The 21,782-nt window shown below is 45.8% G+C and overlaps 1 protein-coding gene across 3 annotated transcripts in view; it reads right to left on the bottom strand.

Annotated features, from left to right (window-relative positions):
• The window catches only part of col18a1a (collagen type XVIII alpha 1 chain a), a 291,702-nt gene that overhangs the window by 23,153 nt on the left and 246,767 nt on the right, over positions 1 to 21,782 (bottom strand). For all 3 annotated transcript variants that reach the window (XM_063051689.1, XM_063051687.1, XM_063051688.1), the window contains 11 exons: positions 21,462 to 21,524; positions 15,307 to 15,342; positions 10,342 to 10,416; positions 8,944 to 8,967; positions 8,159 to 8,221; positions 6,648 to 6,701; positions 3,994 to 4,029; positions 2,026 to 2,079; positions 1,164 to 1,238; positions 999 to 1,073; positions 209 to 257 (listed from right to left, as the gene is read on the bottom strand). In XM_063051689.1, the coding sequence (XP_062907759.1) occupies positions 209 to 257; positions 999 to 1,073; positions 1,164 to 1,238; positions 2,026 to 2,079; positions 3,994 to 4,029; positions 6,648 to 6,701; positions 8,159 to 8,221; positions 8,944 to 8,967; positions 10,342 to 10,416; positions 15,307 to 15,342; positions 21,462 to 21,524 (604 nt within the window). The remainder of the gene's footprint in view (positions 1 to 208; positions 258 to 998; positions 1,074 to 1,163; positions 1,239 to 2,025; positions 2,080 to 3,993; positions 4,030 to 6,647; positions 6,702 to 8,158; positions 8,222 to 8,943; positions 8,968 to 10,341; positions 10,417 to 15,306; positions 15,343 to 21,461; positions 21,525 to 21,782) is intronic.

The raw sequence follows: 21,782 nt of genomic DNA, 5'->3' as shown, positions 1-21,782 counted from the left end.
ACTGATGACAGTTGATCATTTTACTTCCTAGCCCACGTCCAGTGGAAAACCAAGCATTTCATGTAAGCACCACTAAGGTTAAGGGTAAGGCCTCTCCTCAATTCCCTCCTTCCAGCAGAACTAAGGATCCCAGTGGGAGGCTGCTTTTTGGAGAATAAACCACAGACAGATTACAAAAGAGCAGTAAGATCCATGGATGGGTTGTTACCTGGCGATCCAAGAAGTCCTGGGTAGGAGTCAGCTCCTGTACCAAACACCTTCAAAAAAGACAGGTAACACAAGTCAGACTCTGCAATCTGCTGAAAGCCCATGCCACTTTTCCAAGCTCACTGGTGGCAATCTTGTCTCTGAGAATGCAGTGAGTTCCTCTCGCCCCCCTATAGGTCTGAGCGCTAAAATCTAGGTTGACCCTTCATAGCCATGGGCAGGGCTTAAACAGAGGGCACGTCTGCTCATTATTCAACCACACTATTGTAAGGATCAGCTACTATTTCTCCCTGTGATAACATCTCTTTGTGTCAGGCAAGTGAATAATACAGCCTTTCCAACATAGCTGAGTGAAATCAAGGCCTCGGTGCTGGAGATGGTGGGCTGAGAGATGACTTGGAGGTGTTCGACAGACTGGAAGGTGGTACCTGCCGAAAAACCCATTGGCTGGGAAGCACTTTTTAGCCAGGACACGGGGGAATACCTCTTTGACTTTACACTCTGGGATCTTCTGTGAGAATAGACAAAAGGCTTGTGTAAACACCAAGTCATGAAGACAGGACCTTGAACCTGGAATGTTCCCAAGCCCCTGTCTATTCTCCGAATCATCTCAAAGCACAATTGCATAGAGCACGCTCCCTCACTGTTTCACTGGTAACAGAGTGGAATGAGCCAATGGGCTTTCTGCCTCAGAAACTAGTACTGGGCGATAGGTAGAGACATCATGGTGAGATAGTCACCTTGTACCACGCTTCACTTGTTACCCTCAGACGCTAGTGCAATCCACTTACGTTATTGTCGAAGGTTGGCGCTGGTAGACCGGGTGGTCCAGGAGGTCCCGGGGGTCCTGGAGGGCCTGGAATACTCTGATAATGAAGGAAAACAGGATCAGATCGAAGCTGAGGTCAAAGCAGGGGTTCTGTCAGATAAAGCAGTCTGGCGAAGAATAGACTCACCCGAAATCCATAACCACCGCTGAAGTCTCCTGCCTCTCCCTTTTCCCCCTTCAGTCCATTTATCCCAGGACGACCCTGCCGGAAACAAAAGGCGGTTAGACCACGAGCAGAAACGAAGGGAGAGTCACCAATACTGGCGGAGAGTCGCAGAGGGCAAGGACCCCACAGGGGGAAACTGGTTTCCTCAGGAGAGATGAACAGGATACCTGAGAAGGCCTGGTAGTCTGGTTTAATCTCCCTCTGACATCGGAGAAGTGGATGAAGTCTTCTCTCCCTGAGTGCAGAGTTCTGAGTGACTGGCCCAATGTAGCAAGTGCGTAAAATAACGTGAGGCAGGAGTGGTACTGAGGCCAGCGGGGTGGCCTCAACTCTGACCTCCATGTAAGATCAAGAGGTTCCAGATCTCGGTAAGGACTGGCGACTTGAGAATTGGCCTTTAAAATAACACGGCTTCAAGGGAAACCACAATGTCCCCTGAGCGGAGATTAACTGAGATTTCTCAGAGCAGGTAGGATGAATTGAACTACTGATGAATTCTGTGCATTGTCTATTGCTCACATAATTTGGAAGAAATCTACAGTACCAGGGCGATTGAAAATCCTGCTAAGAAATGCAGAGTTTCTGGATGGGGCTTGTGGGCCATGTTGCTGGAGTCCTGGTTAACCCGGTACGCAACAGCACAAGAAGTGGTGTTGTGTGACGGAAGTTGAGGCAGATTAGTTCAAGGACTGTGTGTCTGTACATTACCTATGCTGGACATGAGACTGTGGGACCACATTACTTGTTTATTCTGACAAATGTGAGCACCTGTTAAGTGACCGGTTTTGTGAATGGTAAGGAAATAACTATCGACAAAACTCACCGGTCGTCCTGGCAAACCAATTTCACCTTTTCGACCAGGATACCCTGGGATGCCCTGCAAACAGACATCATTGGAAATATAAGAAAGAGCTGCACTCCCTATCATTTAATAGGACTATGTCTCCTTTGTTGACACCTTCCTGCACTAATCCACTATCCCTTGATTCCCTGAATCTCCCGTGGATTAAATCATGAGTTGGGGAGGTCAGCTGATAGCACCCATGGGTGCTGGGCTCCAATATCCACCCTGACAATCAACCAGCGCTGAGTGTGATCCTGGGCTTCGAGCTGAACTCCTGTTTGGTCATGAAGGTGTCGGCAGGAACAAAGGCTGAACTCCCTTCTATCTACAATCACATGGAATGTACTGTTAACCGAAATATACCATTAACTCCTAAAACCTCACACAGTTCTGACATTCAGTGGCATTACCATCACTGAATCCCCCACTCTCAATATCCTGGGGGTTACCACTGACCGTTCACTGGAGAGTGACCATGACGACAAGTCGGACACTGGTGACTCAGCTCCCAACTCCTCAAAACCTGTCCGCCATCTCCAAGGAGTGTGATGAAGGTAGCTTCAACAACACTCAAGAACTCAACACCACAGGGGTCACAGCGGCAGCAAGCTTGATAGGGGCAGCCCATCCACGACTGTTCCTTCGCACAGTGGCGGACATTTGTATCATCTACACTGCAGTAAGTTGCCCAGGTTCCTTAAACACCTTCCAAACCCACCAGCTAGAAGGACAAGGACAGCAAAATCATGGGGAACATCATCACCTGGAAGTTACCCTCCAAGCCACACAACATATCCCCATCCCTTCATTGTGGTTGGGTCAATATCCTTGATCTCCCTCCCCAACAGCATTGAGGGTCTACCCACACTTCATGGACTGCAGCGGTTCAAGAAGGCAGTTCAGCAGCACCTTCTGATGAGGCTGGCACAGCATCGCGGCATTTCTTAAGGGCAATTGGGGATGAATAATTAAATGGCTTAGTCAGCGAAGCCCATAGCTCTTGAATGAACAAAGGGAAAGCAGCAAGTCGTCAGGTGGAACCTCTTCCTTGGGAGAGATCTCAGCACTCATTGGCAAGTGCTCTGCTTGCCATTAAGTGGGACACAAACTCTGTATCCCAATTGTCTGTTCCAGAACAAGTTGTGCAGGTCATAGGGAGGGGGCGCTGGGCAGTGGAAATCTGGGTTTCTACATATTTGATTCAGCCAGCTGGTGGTGTACTGGCATCCGCACCGGCCTTTGAGGTGAATGGTCTTGGGTTCGAATCCGGCTGACTCCTTTCCATCCGTGCTGGGTTTAGTGGCGAGCTAGCAACTCGGCCGCGTAAAAAAATACACAAATGCTAAAATAATGGCAAGGTTGCCACCCGATGTGCCACAAGACACAGAGAGGAACAACAAAACATATTTGATGTAGTCTTTGGGTATTTTTAAAAAAATTGGAATCCAGCCCTGACACCTAGCTTCCTATCAGACGGGGGCTACACAGGGTGGCAGGTAGGCTAGGTGCCAGGCAGGAAGCCAGCAAATAGTAGTGGGAGAGTAGGTAGAGTACCTGATCCCTGAGGTGGGGTTCTATCCTAGGGTTGGGGGTCATCTGGGGTCAATAATGATCTGTATAAACTCACTAAGGAACAGAGGCTATTGGAGGATGGGATAATCTCTGGAGAGAAAATCTGCTTCCTTATGGAGGACACTCTCCAAAACGGACTCAATTCTCAATAGCTAAACACTCCGGGGGGGGGGTCGTTAGCACATTTTGTTGTCTCTTGGGAGATGGGCTGAGGGCAGAGGCTTGGAGGATCAGGAGTTTAGTGTAGTAAGGGACCCCCCCCCCCCTTAGTAAGGGAGACAGAAACTGCTGCCAAGTAGACAATGCAGTGGGAAACTTTGTTGTGCAATGTAAGCTGACATAAATACCAATGTAATGTTAATGATGCAACTTTACCTCTGGGCCCATGTGTCCAGGATCACCAGGTTCTCCCTGTGAAAGAAAAACATTTATAGAGCTTTAGGTACAAAGCAGTTCAACTGGGAAGGGCCGATTCTGTCACTGCCCCGGGAAGAAAGCCCCAGGCAGAATGATCATTGCATTGGTGGGGCAGGGTTTGAAAGTGGAGAGCAGCCAGGTTGCTCTCAGAACGGTTCCTTACGCTGGTGGCTGGGGTACAACTTTTATACATCACCCTAAGGACAGCAGCAGCACGGTGGCTCTACCGCCTCTCAGATCCGGAGACCCGCTGCCTGCGATCGCGGGGGTTTCTTATGGGCGTGTCCGCTTTCTCCCACATCTTATAAACACGTGGGTCGGAAGGGTGCTGTGAATCCCTGGTCTGGTAGAATCTGAGGCAAGCTGATGGAAATGTGGGGAGAATTAAGTGGATCTACTGTAACTGGGTGATTGATGGTTGGAATGGAAGCAGTGGGCCGAAGGGCCTGTTTTCACACCCTGTAACTCTAAGCATTGGACACCTTAATGTAGAGTGGCTAAACAAACCTCAGCTGGACCCTGCTCGGGAGTGCTGAGTTCAGTTTCAGAGGATATGGAGGCACTGTGCAGGGTGCAACAAAGAAACTCAACTCTTTTCTCTTGAAGAGCCGAGGCATAAGCATGACCTAACAGTCGTCTAATATTATAAAGGATCCTGAGAGACTGGACAGTTGGAAGAGCAAAAGTAAAGACCCTCAAAGTAAAAAACATGTTAAAAACCAAACAGGGCACGGAGAAGAAATTTGTTTATCTGAAGAGCAGTGAGAGTGTGGATCTTAAGACAGTAACTGAGACAAAGTGATCTTGCGCTGGGAAAAAAACTGATGCATTCACAAAGTAAAGCAAGATAAAAATTCAATGGAACATAATCATTAATGAATAAGGTGAAGGAAAATGGAAGAAGCCTTAAGCTGAGAATAAACCATGGACAGGTTGGCCCAAAGGGCCTGTTTCTGTGCTATTTTACTCTTGGACTCTAAGCGCCACTGGTTGGGTCTGTGCTGTACATTGACTTAATCTTCACCCTGGAGAAACGGCAGCTGATCAGAGAAGCTTTCCACCATCTCAGAAAGATGAGCATGAATAGCTTTCCTGTCAGCGCAACTGATATAAACTTAACCAACAGCCAAGGAACTCGCTAACTCTGTCCCATTTCCATTTCTGTTCACTGTGATGTGGGGAGTTAGACTAGACAACCGGGAAGCATTCTCAGAAATATGAAGCGATGTGTGTCTGGGTGTCCATGTCTAAACCAGACCAAGAGCAGGCCTCAGATTTAGCAGAGATTAATATTTCAGTTATGTACCACTTGGTTTGCCAATTCCCAGACTTTGTGCATGCTAGTGAAGGCCTTTAATCACTCGCTGTACTGCAATAAATCAGTCAAATTGTGTGATTATTTGTAACAACCGTCAAGTACTGTTCTATCATTCTGTGCCCTGAACACAAACTAATGCCTCTCCTAGTTTCAGACCTTTATGAAGACACTGTTCTCCGAGCTGGGGCAGTACCAGCTGCTGAAAGTACCCAGTCAGTCACGATTGCACTATCCCCATGATGAACGGAGTGAGGCCTGAAACCTCAGCACCATGCCACCCCCTCACGAAAGCAGACAGCTGAGTGGGATGGGGAGATTCTGTACACCAGTCAAAGTAAACCATTCCAATTTCATTAATCGTGTGCCATTGAAGTACAATGAAACCACACAACAGGCTTTTCAGGTCAGCACAAGTCTCTGCCTTGTTCTGACGTTTCCTTCATTAACCAGACGGTTACATAGGTTTTCAGCAAACAGGCTCTAACCCACTTTAATCATAAGAGTTGGAGCCAGAAATACAGAGTCCAACAGATAACCTTTGCCACTTCGTTCCCAATACTCCTCTATCATGACTTCCTCGTATTACCTTCCTGTTCATTGGCTCCTATCCTTGAAAGAGTTGCTAAAATAGATTTAACACTTTTTTCTGAGATTCTTTTTCATGTTGTTTTGCTTTAGGAAAGGGAATGATGGCAAGCAAAAGAGATTTCTTTATAATTCAGAGAGATTCAGTGTTGTCATTCACTGACAATTGCACTGAATGGGGCCTAAGAATCAATAGAGCTGCCTGCTAACATGAGCGACCCCCACATTGGTAACCTGGGGACTATCCGCATTATAACTACGATAAAGCCTGTGCTAGTCTATCAAGTAGGTGAGAGTAGCTTGCTAGAGATCTTTAGCTATGAAGGGTGGACTTAAAGATGTTTACACAAATGAAAAGCTAAGATGGTCACTCAGGTTTGTTTAGCCACTGGTGAATTTGCTCATTTCTTCTGCCCTTTGGACGATGTGCAAAAGTAGCACTTCAGCACTAGCTGAAGCAAATGTATCGAGAGAGAATAGACAGCCCACTTTCTTCAGAGAAGTTGGGATAAACAGTACAGATGTCAGTATGCAATGGTGGAAAGGGAGAACTGAATGGGTGAAATGAGGGAAGGTGATGACATACCGAGGTAGAGCAGAGACTCTAGCAAAGATGGGCTACTAGAGTGCTCCTGTGCATTGACACAGCTCCTCAATGTATCTGCCAACTCACCTTTAGGTGACTGTCTATGGAAAGGAATTGCATTACCTTCAGTGCGTTTCTGTTGAGCTCAGTGATCTCGCCAGGCTCTCCTTTCTCACCCTGAAAAGGCAAAGCACTTCTCGTCAGCGTACCAACTGATCAGACACCACACACTTTGTAAACCCCATCACACATTAAGCAAGATCCTCAGGCTCCTTTACCTCTTGCAGGAGATTGAGTGCAGAGACTTGAGGGGGAGACTGCTGTAAACCACCTGAGGTACATTTACACTTTCATTAACCACCCTCCATTTCTTCTTCCTGAGAGCAGTTGACACACAACGTTATTTCACCATAAAACATTGGAGCAGAATTAGGTCATTTGCCCCATCGAGTCTGCTCCGCCAATTGAACATGACTGATTTATTATCTCCCTCAGCCTCTGGAGTTGAATCCCAGTATTCCAATCATCTTGGGCTTACAATTGAGCTTTAAAAAGTCCCTGCATTCTTCCAAGCTTCTACGCTGTATCCTGGGATCACGCTACCATACCTGTACCGTCATTTGATCAGAACCCCAGGCTCCCGATCCAATGACAGCATGGGAGCAGTGTCACCGCGAGCGCTGCCGTGGGGCAAAGGCGGGGGGGGGGCGCCATAGCACAGCAAATAGAGTCACTGCCTCACAGCGTCAAAGACCCAGGTTCAATCCTAACATCGCATGGAGTTTACACGTTCTCCGTGACCGAGTGTGTTTCCTCTGGGTGCTCCAGTTTCCTCTCTCGTCCCAAAGGTGTGTGGGTTAGTGGGTTAATCAGTCACTGTAAGTCACCCTTAGTGTGCAGGTGATTGGTAGAGTTTATGGGAGTGTGGGATTAATGTAGAATGAGTTTTAATTGGTGGGTAGATGGTTGGCATGGACAATATGCTGAAGGACCTGCCTTGAAGCTGTATCTCTCCATGACCCTACGATCATCTCAGGGAAGGATTGCAAGAAATGCCAGGAGGCCAGATACAACCCAGGAACGAACAAAGAGGGAAAAATCCCTCCAGTTATGCTCACTGCCCAGTAACAAGAAACAGCTGGGCCTTCGTTCCTCGTTCACAGCCAGTTAGATTGGAATCAACTAACTCAGCTCAGGCCTCTGGCCTGCAGATTCAACATCACACAAAGCATCTGACACAGTAATTAAGGAGAAAATACTTCCAGGTGGCAGAAGGGGCAATAACCAGACGGGGTAAGTTTAAGATAATAAGAATTAAAACTAGGGAGAACGAAGTTATTTTCACCCATTGATTGACACCATGTGGGACGCACTTCCTCAAGGGGTAGGAGAAGATTCTTAAGCTACTTTCCATTGGGAACTGCATAACCTGTAAAGGTTGGCAAATGAAAGGTGATGGCAGCTCAGTGAAAACCCTCCTAAACCCTTTAAAACTCCTAAGTCTTTTAAAGCACTCCTGAAAACCTACCTCTTTGCTTTTTTTGTCTCTTTACATGGTCCAGTGTAAAATGTTATTTGATGCTGTTTTAGGGACTTTAGAAGCACCAACTTATTGATATTATTGAAGCACTTACCTTTGGCCCAATAGGACCCTGAAGACCTGCTTTGCCACGGTCACCTTTTGGACCAGTGGGACCCTATGGAGTAGGAACATTGCAGTCACAACTTTAAACGTCAGGGAAACCACAAATATTTCGCATGAGTACAAGTTAGAATTGCTTCTGGTGTCTCGAGATTCTCATTGGTTACTTGTATTGAACTTTGTTAAGAGAAATAACTGATGATCTCTCACACACACATGAAACTTAGAGAAGGACTAGGGCACCGTCTACATTCAACATGATCATGGCTGATCTGCCCAATTTTCTGCTCTAGATCAATGCCCAATTGTGTTCAATCCTTTAAACATACATCTACCTCCACTTTAAATACTCATAATGATTGGATCTCCATACATCTGTCGGCCTTTTGTGAGAACATATATGAACGTACCTCTTTTGATTTAAGCTTATGAAACTAATGTCTGTCATTTATTTTGTAATATTCTGTGCTGCTGAAAAAAGATGAATTTTCATAGCATTTACACCCTAGGTATGTGTGCCTATGATAATAAACTTCAACCTGTATTGGCAGGCAAAATATCCATGACCAATATCGGTCGGTGAAATGCTGACCTCTTGTGTAGCATCGCCAATATCAGCCACAAACCAGTGGGACACAGGTTTGCCACCCGTTGTTCAGGGAATGACATTTGCTACCAGTTACTTGGGAAGTGTCCAGGCAGGATATTACAGCCGTCATCAGAGCTAGACCAATTCCATTACCCTGTACCATTTACAAAGAAAAAAAGGGTTCCTACCTCTCTTCCAGGCTGATTGACCATCTAAGGAAAGAGAGAATTAATCACTTGTTAAACCGTAATTTCGATTTTAATTTCAATGCAGTGAATCTCCGAGAAGTCTCCACCTTTGCTGACTGCTGCCTGAGTTACTTAATTTCTTGGTTCCAATCCCATGACCTCCATGAGCTTATCCAATCCTGCCAGACATGATGTTACTTTGCACTGGTTTCACCAATGACGATCGCATCCTCTGGTCTCCCATTCCTCCCCTGCCTGCTTCCCCATTCCCTTCCCTCCCATCCAAACCCCAGTACACCATTCAGTTGAACCCTTGATACACCATACCCTCGATCTGGTGGTGTGGGAGGTCAGAGGTTATTGGAGGAGCTTCAAAATCAGATCGTGCAGCCTGAGGGGGATCCAGGGTATGGAATCTCCTGATATTTATCAGGGCCACAGCTGAGCCAACAAAACTGTTGGGAACTTGCAGGAAGCTGCCAGCCGGCTATTTGAAAAGAGGTGTAATTCTGAGGCGCACACCTTGTTCTGGACTAAATGACCCCATTTAATCCATCAATCACCTTGTACAAATCTATCAGGTCAAACCCTACTTTTACACACCAAGGGGAGGGTGGACAAGCACAGGCTAAGAAACCAGTTTACTGACTCTGACCTTTTATCATTCTGGAGAACTGATGTTAAAAACAGAATCTCGTGTGTCTAAACTGAGCTTCACTTGAGTTTACTAAGTCAGTGCAATGGTGGAGCTGGTTGAGGTGCTGCCTCAGAGCACCTTTGACCCAGATCTGGGTTCAATCGTGACCCAGGGTGCCGTCTGTGTGAAGTTTGCACGTTTTCTCCTGTGACTGTGTGGGTCTCCTCTCGGTGCTCTGGTCTCCTCCGCATCCCCAAAGGCGGCATGTAGGTTAAATGGACACTATGATGTGGTCAAAGATGCAGGTTAATTAGCCGTGTTGATGTGAGTGGCAGAACGGGGTGGGGGGGGGGCGGAGGATCACAACAAATAAAAATGGAATAGAAATGGCTGGTGGCGTAGTGGCGTCAGCACTGGACTTTGAGGTGAATGGTTTCGGGTTCAAATCTGGCTGCCTGCCCATCCGTGCTAGGTTGAGCCCGAGCTAGCAACTCGGCTTCATACAAACCAGACAAAAGTGTTACAGAAACATCAAGGTTGCTGCCCGTGCGTCACAAGGCACAGAAAGGAAAAACAGCTGACAATTTGTAGGACTAGCGCAAATGGATGGGGGGGGTGGCCACTGTGGGCTTGATGGGCTGAAGGGCCAGTTTCTCATCTTTGAACTCTCTATGTCTCATGCGCAGCACAGGTTCCAGCCTCTTCCGCTCAGCGTTAGACTCTATGATGCCAGGTGATAAAGTTCGTGATGAAGCACTTACGTCGTCAGCTCCATACACATAGCCGGGGGGACCAGGTGGGCCAGGTAATCCCACGCCATCTCTGCCAGCCTCGCCCTACAAGACAAACAGACAGGAGCACATTAGCAGGCCAACCCCCTTACCTTCAGGCTGAGGATAATATAGTATTTCACAAAATGGTGAATGGCCAGCATCAGGTAGTGAACGTACTTCTCTCCACCTTGGTGGAGTGCTGGTATCATGAGTAATGTTGATGTAACGGTGAGGCTTTATAAGGCGCTAGTGAGGCCTCACTTGGAGTATTGTGAGCAGGTTTGGGCCCCTTAACTAAGAAAGGATGTGTTGACATTGGAGACGGTTCAAAAGAGGTTCATGAAAATGATTCTGGGATTGAAAGGCTTGTCATATGAAGAGCATTTGATGGTTCTGGACCTGTACTCACTGGAATTCAGAAGAATGAGGGGTGACCTTGTTTAAACCTATTGAGTGTTAAAAGGCCTCAGTTGGGTGGATGTGGAGAGAATGTTTCCTATAGTGGGGGAGTCCCAGACAAGAGGACACAATCTTAGAATCCAATCACACACAAGAGAAAGTCTGCAGATGCTAGAAGTCTGAGCAACACACGCAAAATGCTGGAGGAACTCAGCAGGCCAGGCAGCATCTAGGAAAAGAGTACAGTCGATGTTTTGGGGGCCCTGCCGAATGGTTTCAGCCTGAAAAGTCACTGCACTCTTTTCCCAGATACTGCCTGGCCCGCAGAGTTCCTCCAGCATTTTGTGTGGGCTGCTCAGACAACCTCAGGACAGAGGGGCGTCCTTTTAGAATGGAGATGAGGAATTTCTTTAACCAAAGAATGGTAAATCTGTGGTATTCATTGCCACAGGTGGCTGTGGAGGCCAAGTTATTGGGTATATTTAAGGCAGAGATTGATAGATTTTTGATTGGTCAGGGAATGGAGGGATACAGGGAGAAAGCAGGAGACTGGGGCTGAGAGGGGAAATGGATCAACCATGGTGAAATGGCAGAGCAGACTCAATGGGCCAAATGGCCTAATTCTGCTCCTATATCTCATGGTCTTATCACAGTAACCAGCCTCTGATCATTGACAGCTGCTGTTACTGAATGTGAGCAAGTTCAATGCTTGAACTGTGCTGCTCTCCGAACACTCAAATCATTCTGGAGGCTCGACAGGCCGGAAGTATTGCCAAGCTTCCACCCTCAGCCTGGAGTCTCAAAGAAGCCAAATTGGAGAGATAAAAATTAAAATATGTAACTGCTTGAAATGCAAAATAAAAACAGAAAGTGCTGGAGTGACTCAGTGAGTCAGACAGTGTGTGCATGAAGAGAAGCAGGGCTGATGTCTCCAGTCAAAGACTCTTTATCAGAACTGGGACACATTTCAACAGAAGAGGAGGTGGGATAGGTGGTCTTTGATAGGTTGAGATCGGATGGGTCCATGTTGTCCCGATGAATGGTCTCAGCCTATAGTGTCAACTGTTTATTCTTCTCTACAGATGCTGTCTGATCTGCTGACTTCCTCCAGCGATTTGTGTTTGCTGTTCTGGGTTTGTAGCATCTGCAGGTTCTCTTGGCTTCGTGTGGCAAGCGGGCACAGATTATCGTTCTGTCTTTCCACAGATGTGGACTGATTCTGCTAGGTGTTTCAAGTACTTTTTGCTTTCATTTCAGAAAATAATTAATTAGGATATCAAAAACATCCTGTTCTTTAAAATAAATTTTCTGAACAGTTTTGTTCATGGTTTTTGAAAAAAAAAATCCGGACAGGGTGAAAGGGTGAGTGATTGGGGGCGGCAGGAGGGAGTGTGGAGGATAACGTGCAGGAACGCATCCAAACCCAAGTAGGTGACCATTACAAAGTAGCGACTAAAGATTTTCATGCACGTTGGCTCCTGAAAGCTTGCCATGGGAAATTGTATGGATTTTTAGCTGAAACTATTTGTGTTAAACACTATGGAGGAGTATGTGGCCCGTGTACTGGAAAGAGGAAATGCCAGTGAGGGTGTTCTGTTTGTTCACTTCAAGCATGATGAAAGGGTTATCTGTCTGATCCAGGATGCAAACACCCACACATCTCTGGGCTTATACGGTGGACTTGGAGCAGGGTCAGAGAGTTTGCAGCCATATCTAGGGCTGCTCTCCTTACAGCATTTATGCAGGGTGCAGAAGAAAAAGAGGAACTGACAACCACAGATCACAGGTATAGCAAAAGAAGCAGAGAAAAGGGTTATTTTTACTTTCCCTGGAGAGTTGTTCTGATCTTGTATTCATGGTCTGATAGAAACACACATCAACAGAAAGCCTGGGCTTGAAATCAGATATTGAAATCAAAGATATTTGCAGAAAGAAGAGAGGAGTGGGTCTAAACAGATGGACCTTTCAAAGAGTACAACAGGAGGGGTAGGTCAAGTGGACTCTTCAGATCAATGATCCAGTCACAATCTGTATCTCATCTGGCTGCAGGTCCATGTGTCAGGTTCTGGGAGAGCCCGATGAAGAAGGGACAGAGAGCAACACACCACCGTGCAGACTGGCTGATGCAAAAGATACTCATCTTCCTGTCCCAGCTCCCAACTGCAAGGGCTCCCAGGAAAGTGCACACATTGAAAGGCAAGGCACACATTAACTGGTTTAGCAAGAATAAGTGTCAGACACCACCACTGTTCTGTGTATCATCGTTTGTATGGAAGGAAATCATGATTGTAATCACCTTCTCATCACACAATAAACCTGCTAACCTTTCCAACGTGTTAAGTTGAAGACTTGGCTTTCTACAAAGAAGTGAAACTGTGCTGCGCCTTGTGTTTAAATTTAAACAAATGACTGTAATTATTTATGTCTGGTGTACACCACAAGCCAAACCATTGTAAAGTAACTGCTGGAGCTTCTGAGACAGGAAGGAATTTTGGTGGTTTGCTTTCATAGCTGCCTTCACTACACCAGTACTCCTCCTAATGGTGGAGAGATGATGCAGCAGGAAGATCTGCCCCCAGAGACTTGCAACAGCCACTGTGCTTACTCGAGACAAGGTGGAAATTTCCTGACGGGACAGTGTTTGGTTGACTGGCAGTGCAGATCAGCAGTTGCCCGTGCACTGTTCTGGGTCGGCAGAATGTGGTCTTGAGTCCACCTCCCCCACCCCTTCAGATCTTCGAATGCACCTGAAGCACAAAAGATTCTCCAGATGCTGGAAACCCGAAGTAACACACACAAGGTGCTGGAGGTGCTCAGCAGATCAGGCAGCATCTATGGGGGGGAATAAACAGTCGATGCTTTGGGCGGAGACCCTTCGTCAGGGCTGGAAAGGAAGGGGGAAGAAGCCAGAATAAGGTGGTGGGGGGAGGGGAAGGAGTACCAGCTGGCAGGTGATTGGTGAAGCCAGGTAAGTGGGAAGGTAGGTGGGTGTGGGATGGGGATGGAGTGAGAGGCTGGGAGGTGATAGGTGGAACAGGTAAATGGCTGAAGAAGGATTCTGATTGAGAGGAGAGTGGACCAGGGAAGAAAGAGAAGAGGGGGGAGGAACCAGAGGGAGGTCAGTCAGAATGGGGAACGGCAAAAGAGAGAAGGGGGAGGGAGGAGAAATTACTGGAAGTTAGAGACATCAAAAGTATGTGCCATGAGGTTGAAGGCTACCTAGATCGAGTATGAGGTGTTGCTCCTCGCATCTGAGGGTGGCAGTAGAGGAGGCCATGGATCGACATGTCGGAAAGGGAATGGAAAGTAGGATTCCAGGAAAAATATAAAGACACACATGTCGGAGAAGGTGTGGCTCCAAGGAGGCAAATCATTTCCATATTTTTTGGGATTGCTCTAAATTAAGTTTATATTGGGGAGGTATTCACAGAACATTAGTTAAGGTATTTAAGATTCAGATACCTCTGAACTTTGAGACTCTCTACTTGGGGCATGTATTGTTTTTGGAACAGAAGAAAGATATAAAGCTGCTGCAGGCCCTTTTAGGGACAAGTAAGAAATCAATCACCAGAAAGTGATTAAATCCAACATCACCTACATTAGAAGATTGGCATGAAATCATTTTGGAAATAGTTAAAATGGAAAAGATGACCTACTCTCTCAGAATTCAAAAGGAAAAATTTTATCAAATTTGGAATAAATGGATTGAATTTATAACCCCAGAGTGAGCAGACTTTAGATGACTCTCCTAATGGTTTATGCTGTTTGTCTCACCAACATAGTAATAGTGTTCACATAAGCACCCTTGGCTCGAATGTTTACTGTTTTTTTTGGAAAATGTGGAATTAACACAAGTAAGCAAAAGATCTGGGGAAATTTTGGACCAGAAAGAAATGGACCAGAAGAGATACATGGAAATTAGTATTCAACCACTATTATTAATATTTTTATAACAACTATTATCTTTATTTAGTTTAAAAGAGTGGAATTACAATCGCACATAAACATCTATTTGAGTGCCTAATTATTTTCTATATTATCTCAATGTGCACTTGTGAATGTATAAATTAATACTGAATTACTCACATAAAAAATGGAAAAGGTTATATATGTAAAAAAAAGTTTGTGTATTACTTGTGAATACCTCATCCAAATAAAAATAAAATTTTAAAAACAGGAAAGTAGGATTAAAATGGTGGCCACTGGGTAGCCAGACGGAGCAAAGACACTCGACATACATCCTAGCATTTCAGTCAAGTTCTTAGGGAAAGCAACACTGTCTGAGGTACAAAGAGGCCTTTTTAAGGTGGCCTTTATTAGGCTGACAGGAATCTCTTGTGTCCCACATTCTTATTCTTCAACCAGCAACACTAAATCAATGGTTCCTTATCACATTGTTGTCTGTGGGACTGATATATGACTGTGAACAAACACTGGAGACAACTGAAGCTGTAAATGAAAATTAGTGCTACTAATATTTTAACACCTGGACCCCTTGTCTGCTCAATCCAATCTACATTGACAGCTGTGGAAAAAACATGCCAAGATCCTCACCTTCATGCCTTTTTCTCCTTTAACACCCTTTGGACCCTGAGAGAGAGAACAAATTTGGTTAAAATAGATTAAATGTCATATCTGCACCTCCAATAACTTGCCTTAGAGGATAAGCAGTCTCACTCTCACCACCAAGGATCTAAGAACAATGCCAAGCTGTCTGTCTCCTGTGGTACCTAGAGAGGGCCACACGGTCACAGGTGCTTCTCCAGCACCTTGCTGGCCCTCCCAGGTAGACGTAAAGGATGACATGGCGGAGGTGGGGGATTATCCCGGGAACCTTGACCAATATTGTCCCAACACTAATAACACGAAAACAGGTGTTATGGTTATCAACATACTGCTGTCTGTTGGACTTTATTGGCCCCCATGCTTCCTTCATGACACCCCAGGCACACTGTACTGGCTGTGAAGTGCTTGGGACAACCTCTAACTCTCAAGGGTGCTGCAGAAATGCAAATCTCACTGATTGGCGATTACCGTTAGTCTGTGTTTTTCTGTGGCATGGAGACATACAGTACTGTCGATAGTCATGGCAATGATCAGGGTTTTGTAATAGAAGCATTTTGAATCAAACTCCCATCGCCGTCTATCAGTGAAACCTAACCCCAAGTAATGCCCTAAAAGTCTGTCTCTCCTCCTGATCACTCAAGAACATCCTCATCTCAAACGACCTTAAGAAGAAAGTGATTAAGACATTATGCCCAAAGTCCATCACAGAATACAACCACCCTCAACATAGAACGCAACCTCCCTACAACTCAAATTACAATCAACCTCGACATTGAGTAAACAAAGAGCACAATCACACTGCAGCACAAGAGTACGACCTCCCTACAGCTCAGAGTACAACCTCTGTAAAACCACACTACAGCAGACTACAGCCAACCTCCCTACAACGGAGTACAACTTCCACCAGGGTACAACCACTCTTCACACCAAACATTTTTCATCCAGAATCAACTGCAGCTAAAAACTAGAAACTGCTGGACACCTTAAGCCTGGGTTATCCTACTGCCTGGAGCCTTGAGAGTCTTTTGAGATGTACTGCTGACAAAGCTGACATCTAATGCCTAGTCCCACCACCGGTCCTCGCCGAGCCACTTGAGGGAGCAAAACTCTGGAGTCACATGGATACGTGGCTGGGAGGAGGGTCAACAGGATTCCTTGCCCGAGAGACTCCAGTACATGACCCAGATGATGTTTCAGTGTCAATCCTCAAGCCTACTTTTACACCAATATTAGCTTTTCATTTCTCCTCATTTTCTTTTATCTAAGTTTAAGTTCTAGAGCTTCATCTACTGGTCGGAATCACTGGACTTATCCAAAAATATAGCTATTGCACAGCTAAATACAACCTTTCTTTTACAGTTTTTTCCCTCCTGGTTTCAGTTTCCCAACACTTGCTGTGCTTTGACCTTCTGATTAATTTCTTATACTTTGGCAGCTACCCATCATCTGTTTGATGAGCTACCAACACTATAATGAAGAACTGCTGATTCCTTCGAAAGTCCAGTTACGAAAGCAGTGAGGAAGAGTCTGTTGTTGTCCAGTAGATCTCTGGTGGGTGTGTGTGTGTGTGTGTGTGTGTGTGTGTGTGTGTGTGAGAGAGCGAGAGAGAGAGAGAGAGAGAGAGAGAGAATGAGAATGAGAATTGAAGCATCAATCTTTTCAAAGTACGTCAAGTCCCCAGAAAGATTTTCAGGGAGATGTGCCAGAGTGACTGCAGTCAGGAAACTCACGAGCTGTTTGGAGAGAGAAGTGTTGTTTGGAGAGAAGAAGAGGCAGGCTAAGGGAGACTTGGCTGAAGAGTTCAATATTCTGAGGTGCTTTAGCAGTAACGGGTGCTGGCAAGATGCCAGCAGCTTAAGATAACTCTCAACAGAGCCATGGAGGATTTTATATCACAATCCGGAGGCAGTGGAGAGAGATTCAAAAGGAATTTTCTTACATACACTGGAGGGTTGAGGAATCAACTGAGTAGTTCTATTAATGTCCTCCTTCTCTGTGGTGTGGCTCAAATTGTCAGCAAAATAAAATTTAGAGAAGGATGTGGTTTCTAGTTGGTTTGGGTGGATGCACCCAGAGTGAAGAAAGAATGCACAGGTTAATCACCTGGATCTCTGACCATTGGCTTCACCGGAAGCAATAAAGCTGATGTGAAAGCTCATGATTCAGTCAGCATTGCGACACCCTGATTGATGTTCAGAATTATAACCGCATCAGTGCTTCAAAACAAGTGAAACCACAGCAACCATTAGCAGGAAGCAGTGTGAAGTCAACATCCGAGCTCAGAATGCTTCAGGAACGTGTCAAAGACATTTTCTTCCTTGGCATTTGCAAGTCCCTTGTTTCAACAACAACTGGGACAGATCACGCTGACAGCTGGAACAGGTTGTCAGAGGAAGGATGGTCAGGACAGGACACCGCCGAGAAGCTGCAACAGGAAGACGGTAGGCTTGGTACACTTGTCTAGCCACAAAGGGCTCCCTTCAGCCAGCGAGTACTCTGTCATCTCCACAACACATTGGACAAGGAGCTCCTCATAAAGGAGATTTGCTTCCCATTCATTTGCCCCTATGAGGTGTGTGCCTTTTGTTTTATTATTGTGCCCAGCCAGCTTGTAGGGCTGTTGCCTCATCGCACAAGAGACTTGGGTTCAGTCCTGACCTCCAGTGCCACCTGCCATCTACCCGGAGTCTGCACGTTTTTCCCGTGACCTGGTGGGCTTCCACCTGCTGCTCTGGTTGCCAACCACATCCCAGTGACAAGTTGGTCAATTGGCCGCTGTAAGTTGTCCCTAGTGTCAGTGAGGGCGCTGATGAGAATGTGGGAACACTGTAAATGGGTGGCTGATGGTTAGCATAGACTCGATGGGCCAAAGGGCCTGTTTTTGTGCTGTTTGTCTCCATATCTATGATCCATTATGATGCCAACACAAATTACTTATCTTCGTGAATAAAAACGGTTCACCAAACAATTCATTAAGGTGATATCTTATTAAAAAAATGGAAAATCGATAAAATTTCACAATAAAGCACAACAGAGCAAACAGTGGTCAGTCTAAGAAAAGCCCTGATCTTGTCTTCTACTTTGTTTATCCCAGATTGAAAACCCCGGGTGTGCAGCTTAATGCAATTGATCACCTTGTAGTCAGCCGACACATGAATAAATCCAGGCTCATTACTCCCGCTGAGTACAGAGGAGGTGCAGCCCTGTTAGAAGAACTGATTTTCTGAACAGACATTAATCTGCAGCCCCAGCTTCCTTCACAGGTAAAAATCCAGTATCATCATTCAGAGGGGAGCTGAGCTCCATTCAATAACTTGGCTAAAATCTGTCCCTAAACCAGCAAAGCCAGCGAATGGACAATGCAGTTACTATTAAATGCTGCTGCTTATGATCTTTGCTTTGCATGAAAATGAGTGTTTCATTGGCCATAAAGTGCTTGGCATTCAGATTTTTGTACAAGTGCCATGTTTTCCTGTGTCCACCTACTTGTGGAAGAAATGTAACAAATGCATTCTTCATGGCGGGTGACTTCAACCAGGCGAACTTCAAGAGCGCGCCACCAAAATACTTTCAGCCTGTCTCCTGTCGCACCAGGGGCCCAAACATCCTTGGCCATTGCTACACGTCTACTGATCGATCCCCCGCTCACACTCTGCTGTATCAGAACATCAGGCCGTGTTCCTTCTCCCCGAGTACAAACAGATATTAAAATGTGAGGGTACAGCACAGAAAATCGTACAGAGCTGCTGTGAGGAAACAGAAGAGCTTCTAAGCACCAGTTCTGAGTCCGTTTACTGGTTCATAGACAAGGACTCAGTGGCCAGTCTAAATGAATATGTCACTGCTGCCACAGATTTCATTAGCAAGTGTGTAGAGGACCGCGCACCAAAGAGATTAATTGGGCAGAAGATATAAAAACTTAAAAACATGCACCACCATGCGCAAGGACAGCTTCTATCCCACTATTATAGGACCTTTGAATGGACCTCTTTTTAAGATAAAGATGAACTCTTGATCACACAATGTGGTCCTTGCATTCTCTGTAACCATGACATCATATTCTGTGTTCCGTTACTGGTTTTCCTTTGTACTGCTTTAATGTACTTGTATACAGAAATGATCTGTATGGATGGCTTACGAAAGAGTTTTTCACTGTTATCTCAGTACATGTGACAATAATTAACTAATTGCCAGTTCATCTGCTCGAGTCTCCACCAGCCCTTTCTTCCTGCTCAACATGGATACACAGGCTGAGAGTTAGCAGAAGTGAAGAATGCTCGCTATCTAAAACTGTCAAGAGTCCTCACCTGCCAAAAGAGGAACATTTTAAAAATTAATTATTCTTTAGATTCCCTGTTTAAAAATCTTTCAGAAACAGCTCTGCATTATAAGACCACAAGACATAGGATCAGAATTAGGCCATTCAGCCCATCGAGTCCAGCATTCCATTACGGCTGATCCTGAATCCCACTCAACCCCAGACACCTGCCTTCTCGCCGTACCCTTTGATGCGCTGACCAATCAGGAAACTATCAACTTCCGCCTTAAATATACCCACAGACGTGGCCTCCACTGCAATCTGTGGCAGAGCATTCCACAGATTCACCACTCTCTGGCTAAAAAATTCCTCCTTACCTCCATTCTAAAAGGTTGCCCCTCAATTTTGAAGCTGTGCCTTCTAGTTCTGGATACCCTACCATAGGAAACATCCTCTCCACATCCACCCTATCTAGTCCTTTCAACACTCATAGGTTTCAATGAGATCCCCCCGCATTCTTCTAAATTCCAGTGAGTACCGGCCCAAAGCTGCCAAAGGCTCCTGACATGTTATCCCCTTCATTCCCAGAATCATCCTTCTGAACCTTCTCTGGAATCTGTCCAATGACAACACATCCTTTCTGAGATGCGAGGCCCAAAACTATTGACAATACTCCAAGTGCAGCCTTACTAGTGTCTTATAAAGCTTCAGCATTATCTCTTTGCTTTTATATTCTATTCCCCATGAAATAAATGCCAACATTGCATTTGTCTTCTTTACCACAGATTCAACCTGTAAGTTAACCTTCTGGGAGGCTTGCGAAGTCCTAAGTCCCTCTACACCTCTGATGTTTGAACCTTCTCTCCATTTAGATAATAGACAACACTATTGTTCCTTTTACCAAAATGCAACATCATACATTTCCCAGCACTGTTCCATCTGCCACTTTTTTGCCCCTTCTTCAAATTTGTCTCAGTCCTGTTGCAATCGCATTGCTTCCTCAGCACCACCTACCCCTCCACCTATCTTTGTATCATCCACAAACTTTGCCACAAAGCCATCAATTCCATTATCCAAATCTCAGACAAAAATGTGAAAAGTAGCGGTCCCAATACTGACCCCTGAGGAACACCACTAGTCACTGGCAGCCAACCAAAAAAGGCCCCCTTTATTCCCACTATCAACCTCAGATGGACAAGGCCCTTCCCCCAGTCAATCCCACCCATAAACTCCATTTGATTCTGATTCTGATTCAGGTTCATTTACTCATCACATGTACATCGAGACCTGCAGTGACCATTTGTGTTGACAACCAGCACAGCTTAAGAATGCATTGAGGCAGCCCACAAGAGTCACTACCCATTCTGGTGCCAACAGAGCATGCCCATAATATTCAGCAGAACACAAGCAACAACAACAACAGAAACAAAACAAACAACAGGAAAATAATCTTTCCTCCCTCCCACCCACTCACTGACAGAGACAGGGCCTCCAACTCTGGAACTGCTCACCACCACTTCTGGCCCTCCAACCTCCAGTCCCTGTTCTGGACTTGCAGGGTTGCAAACTTTGGGCTTCCAATCTCCAGACTTGCCGACTTGGGTTTCTGACTTTCAGTCTTTGATCCTTGGTCTCAACCCCAGGACTCGCTGGTCATGGGGCTTTGAACTCTGGAGTCATACAGTCCTCTGACCCTGGGATTTACTGAGCAGGGGGAGTCTCGATGACCAGGTAAGGTTACCAGCCTTCGTCCATGGGGCCTGCTGACCTTGGTCATTGACCATGGGGATTGCTGGTTTATATTTCCTGTGTCTTCCACTGGGATCACTGGCCGTTGAGAAGGATTCAGATGGTTCTGTGATTGTTTTCAGTACTACTTACTCACCTGAGGACCTGGAAATCCTTGCAGGCCAGTTCCTCCTGGATATCCCTGCGCCCCTGGAATTCCCTGGGGAAAACAAAAGGTAATTTAAACTGTGAATTTAGACTGCTGTTAACAAGGGTAAGTCACAAAGTTCACCGTATTCAGTGTCACCTACTGGTGCCCAATTGGTTAAAAATGTTATCACCGAGTCGGAACATTGTGGGCTCAAGTCCCACACCGGAGACTGAGCAGCGAAACCAAACAAACCTTAATGCTATACCAGGTGTATGCTACGCCACTGGAAGTTTCACCTTGTGGATGAGACTTTCGACAGAAAAAAAA

The sequence above is a fragment of the Mobula hypostoma genome, chromosome 6 (assembly GCF_963921235.1).
Source record: "Mobula hypostoma chromosome 6, sMobHyp1.1, whole genome shotgun sequence".
Taxonomy (NCBI): domain Eukaryota; kingdom Metazoa; phylum Chordata; class Chondrichthyes; order Myliobatiformes; family Myliobatidae; genus Mobula; species Mobula hypostoma.
This window is presented reverse-complemented; position numbering and strand designations above follow the sequence as displayed.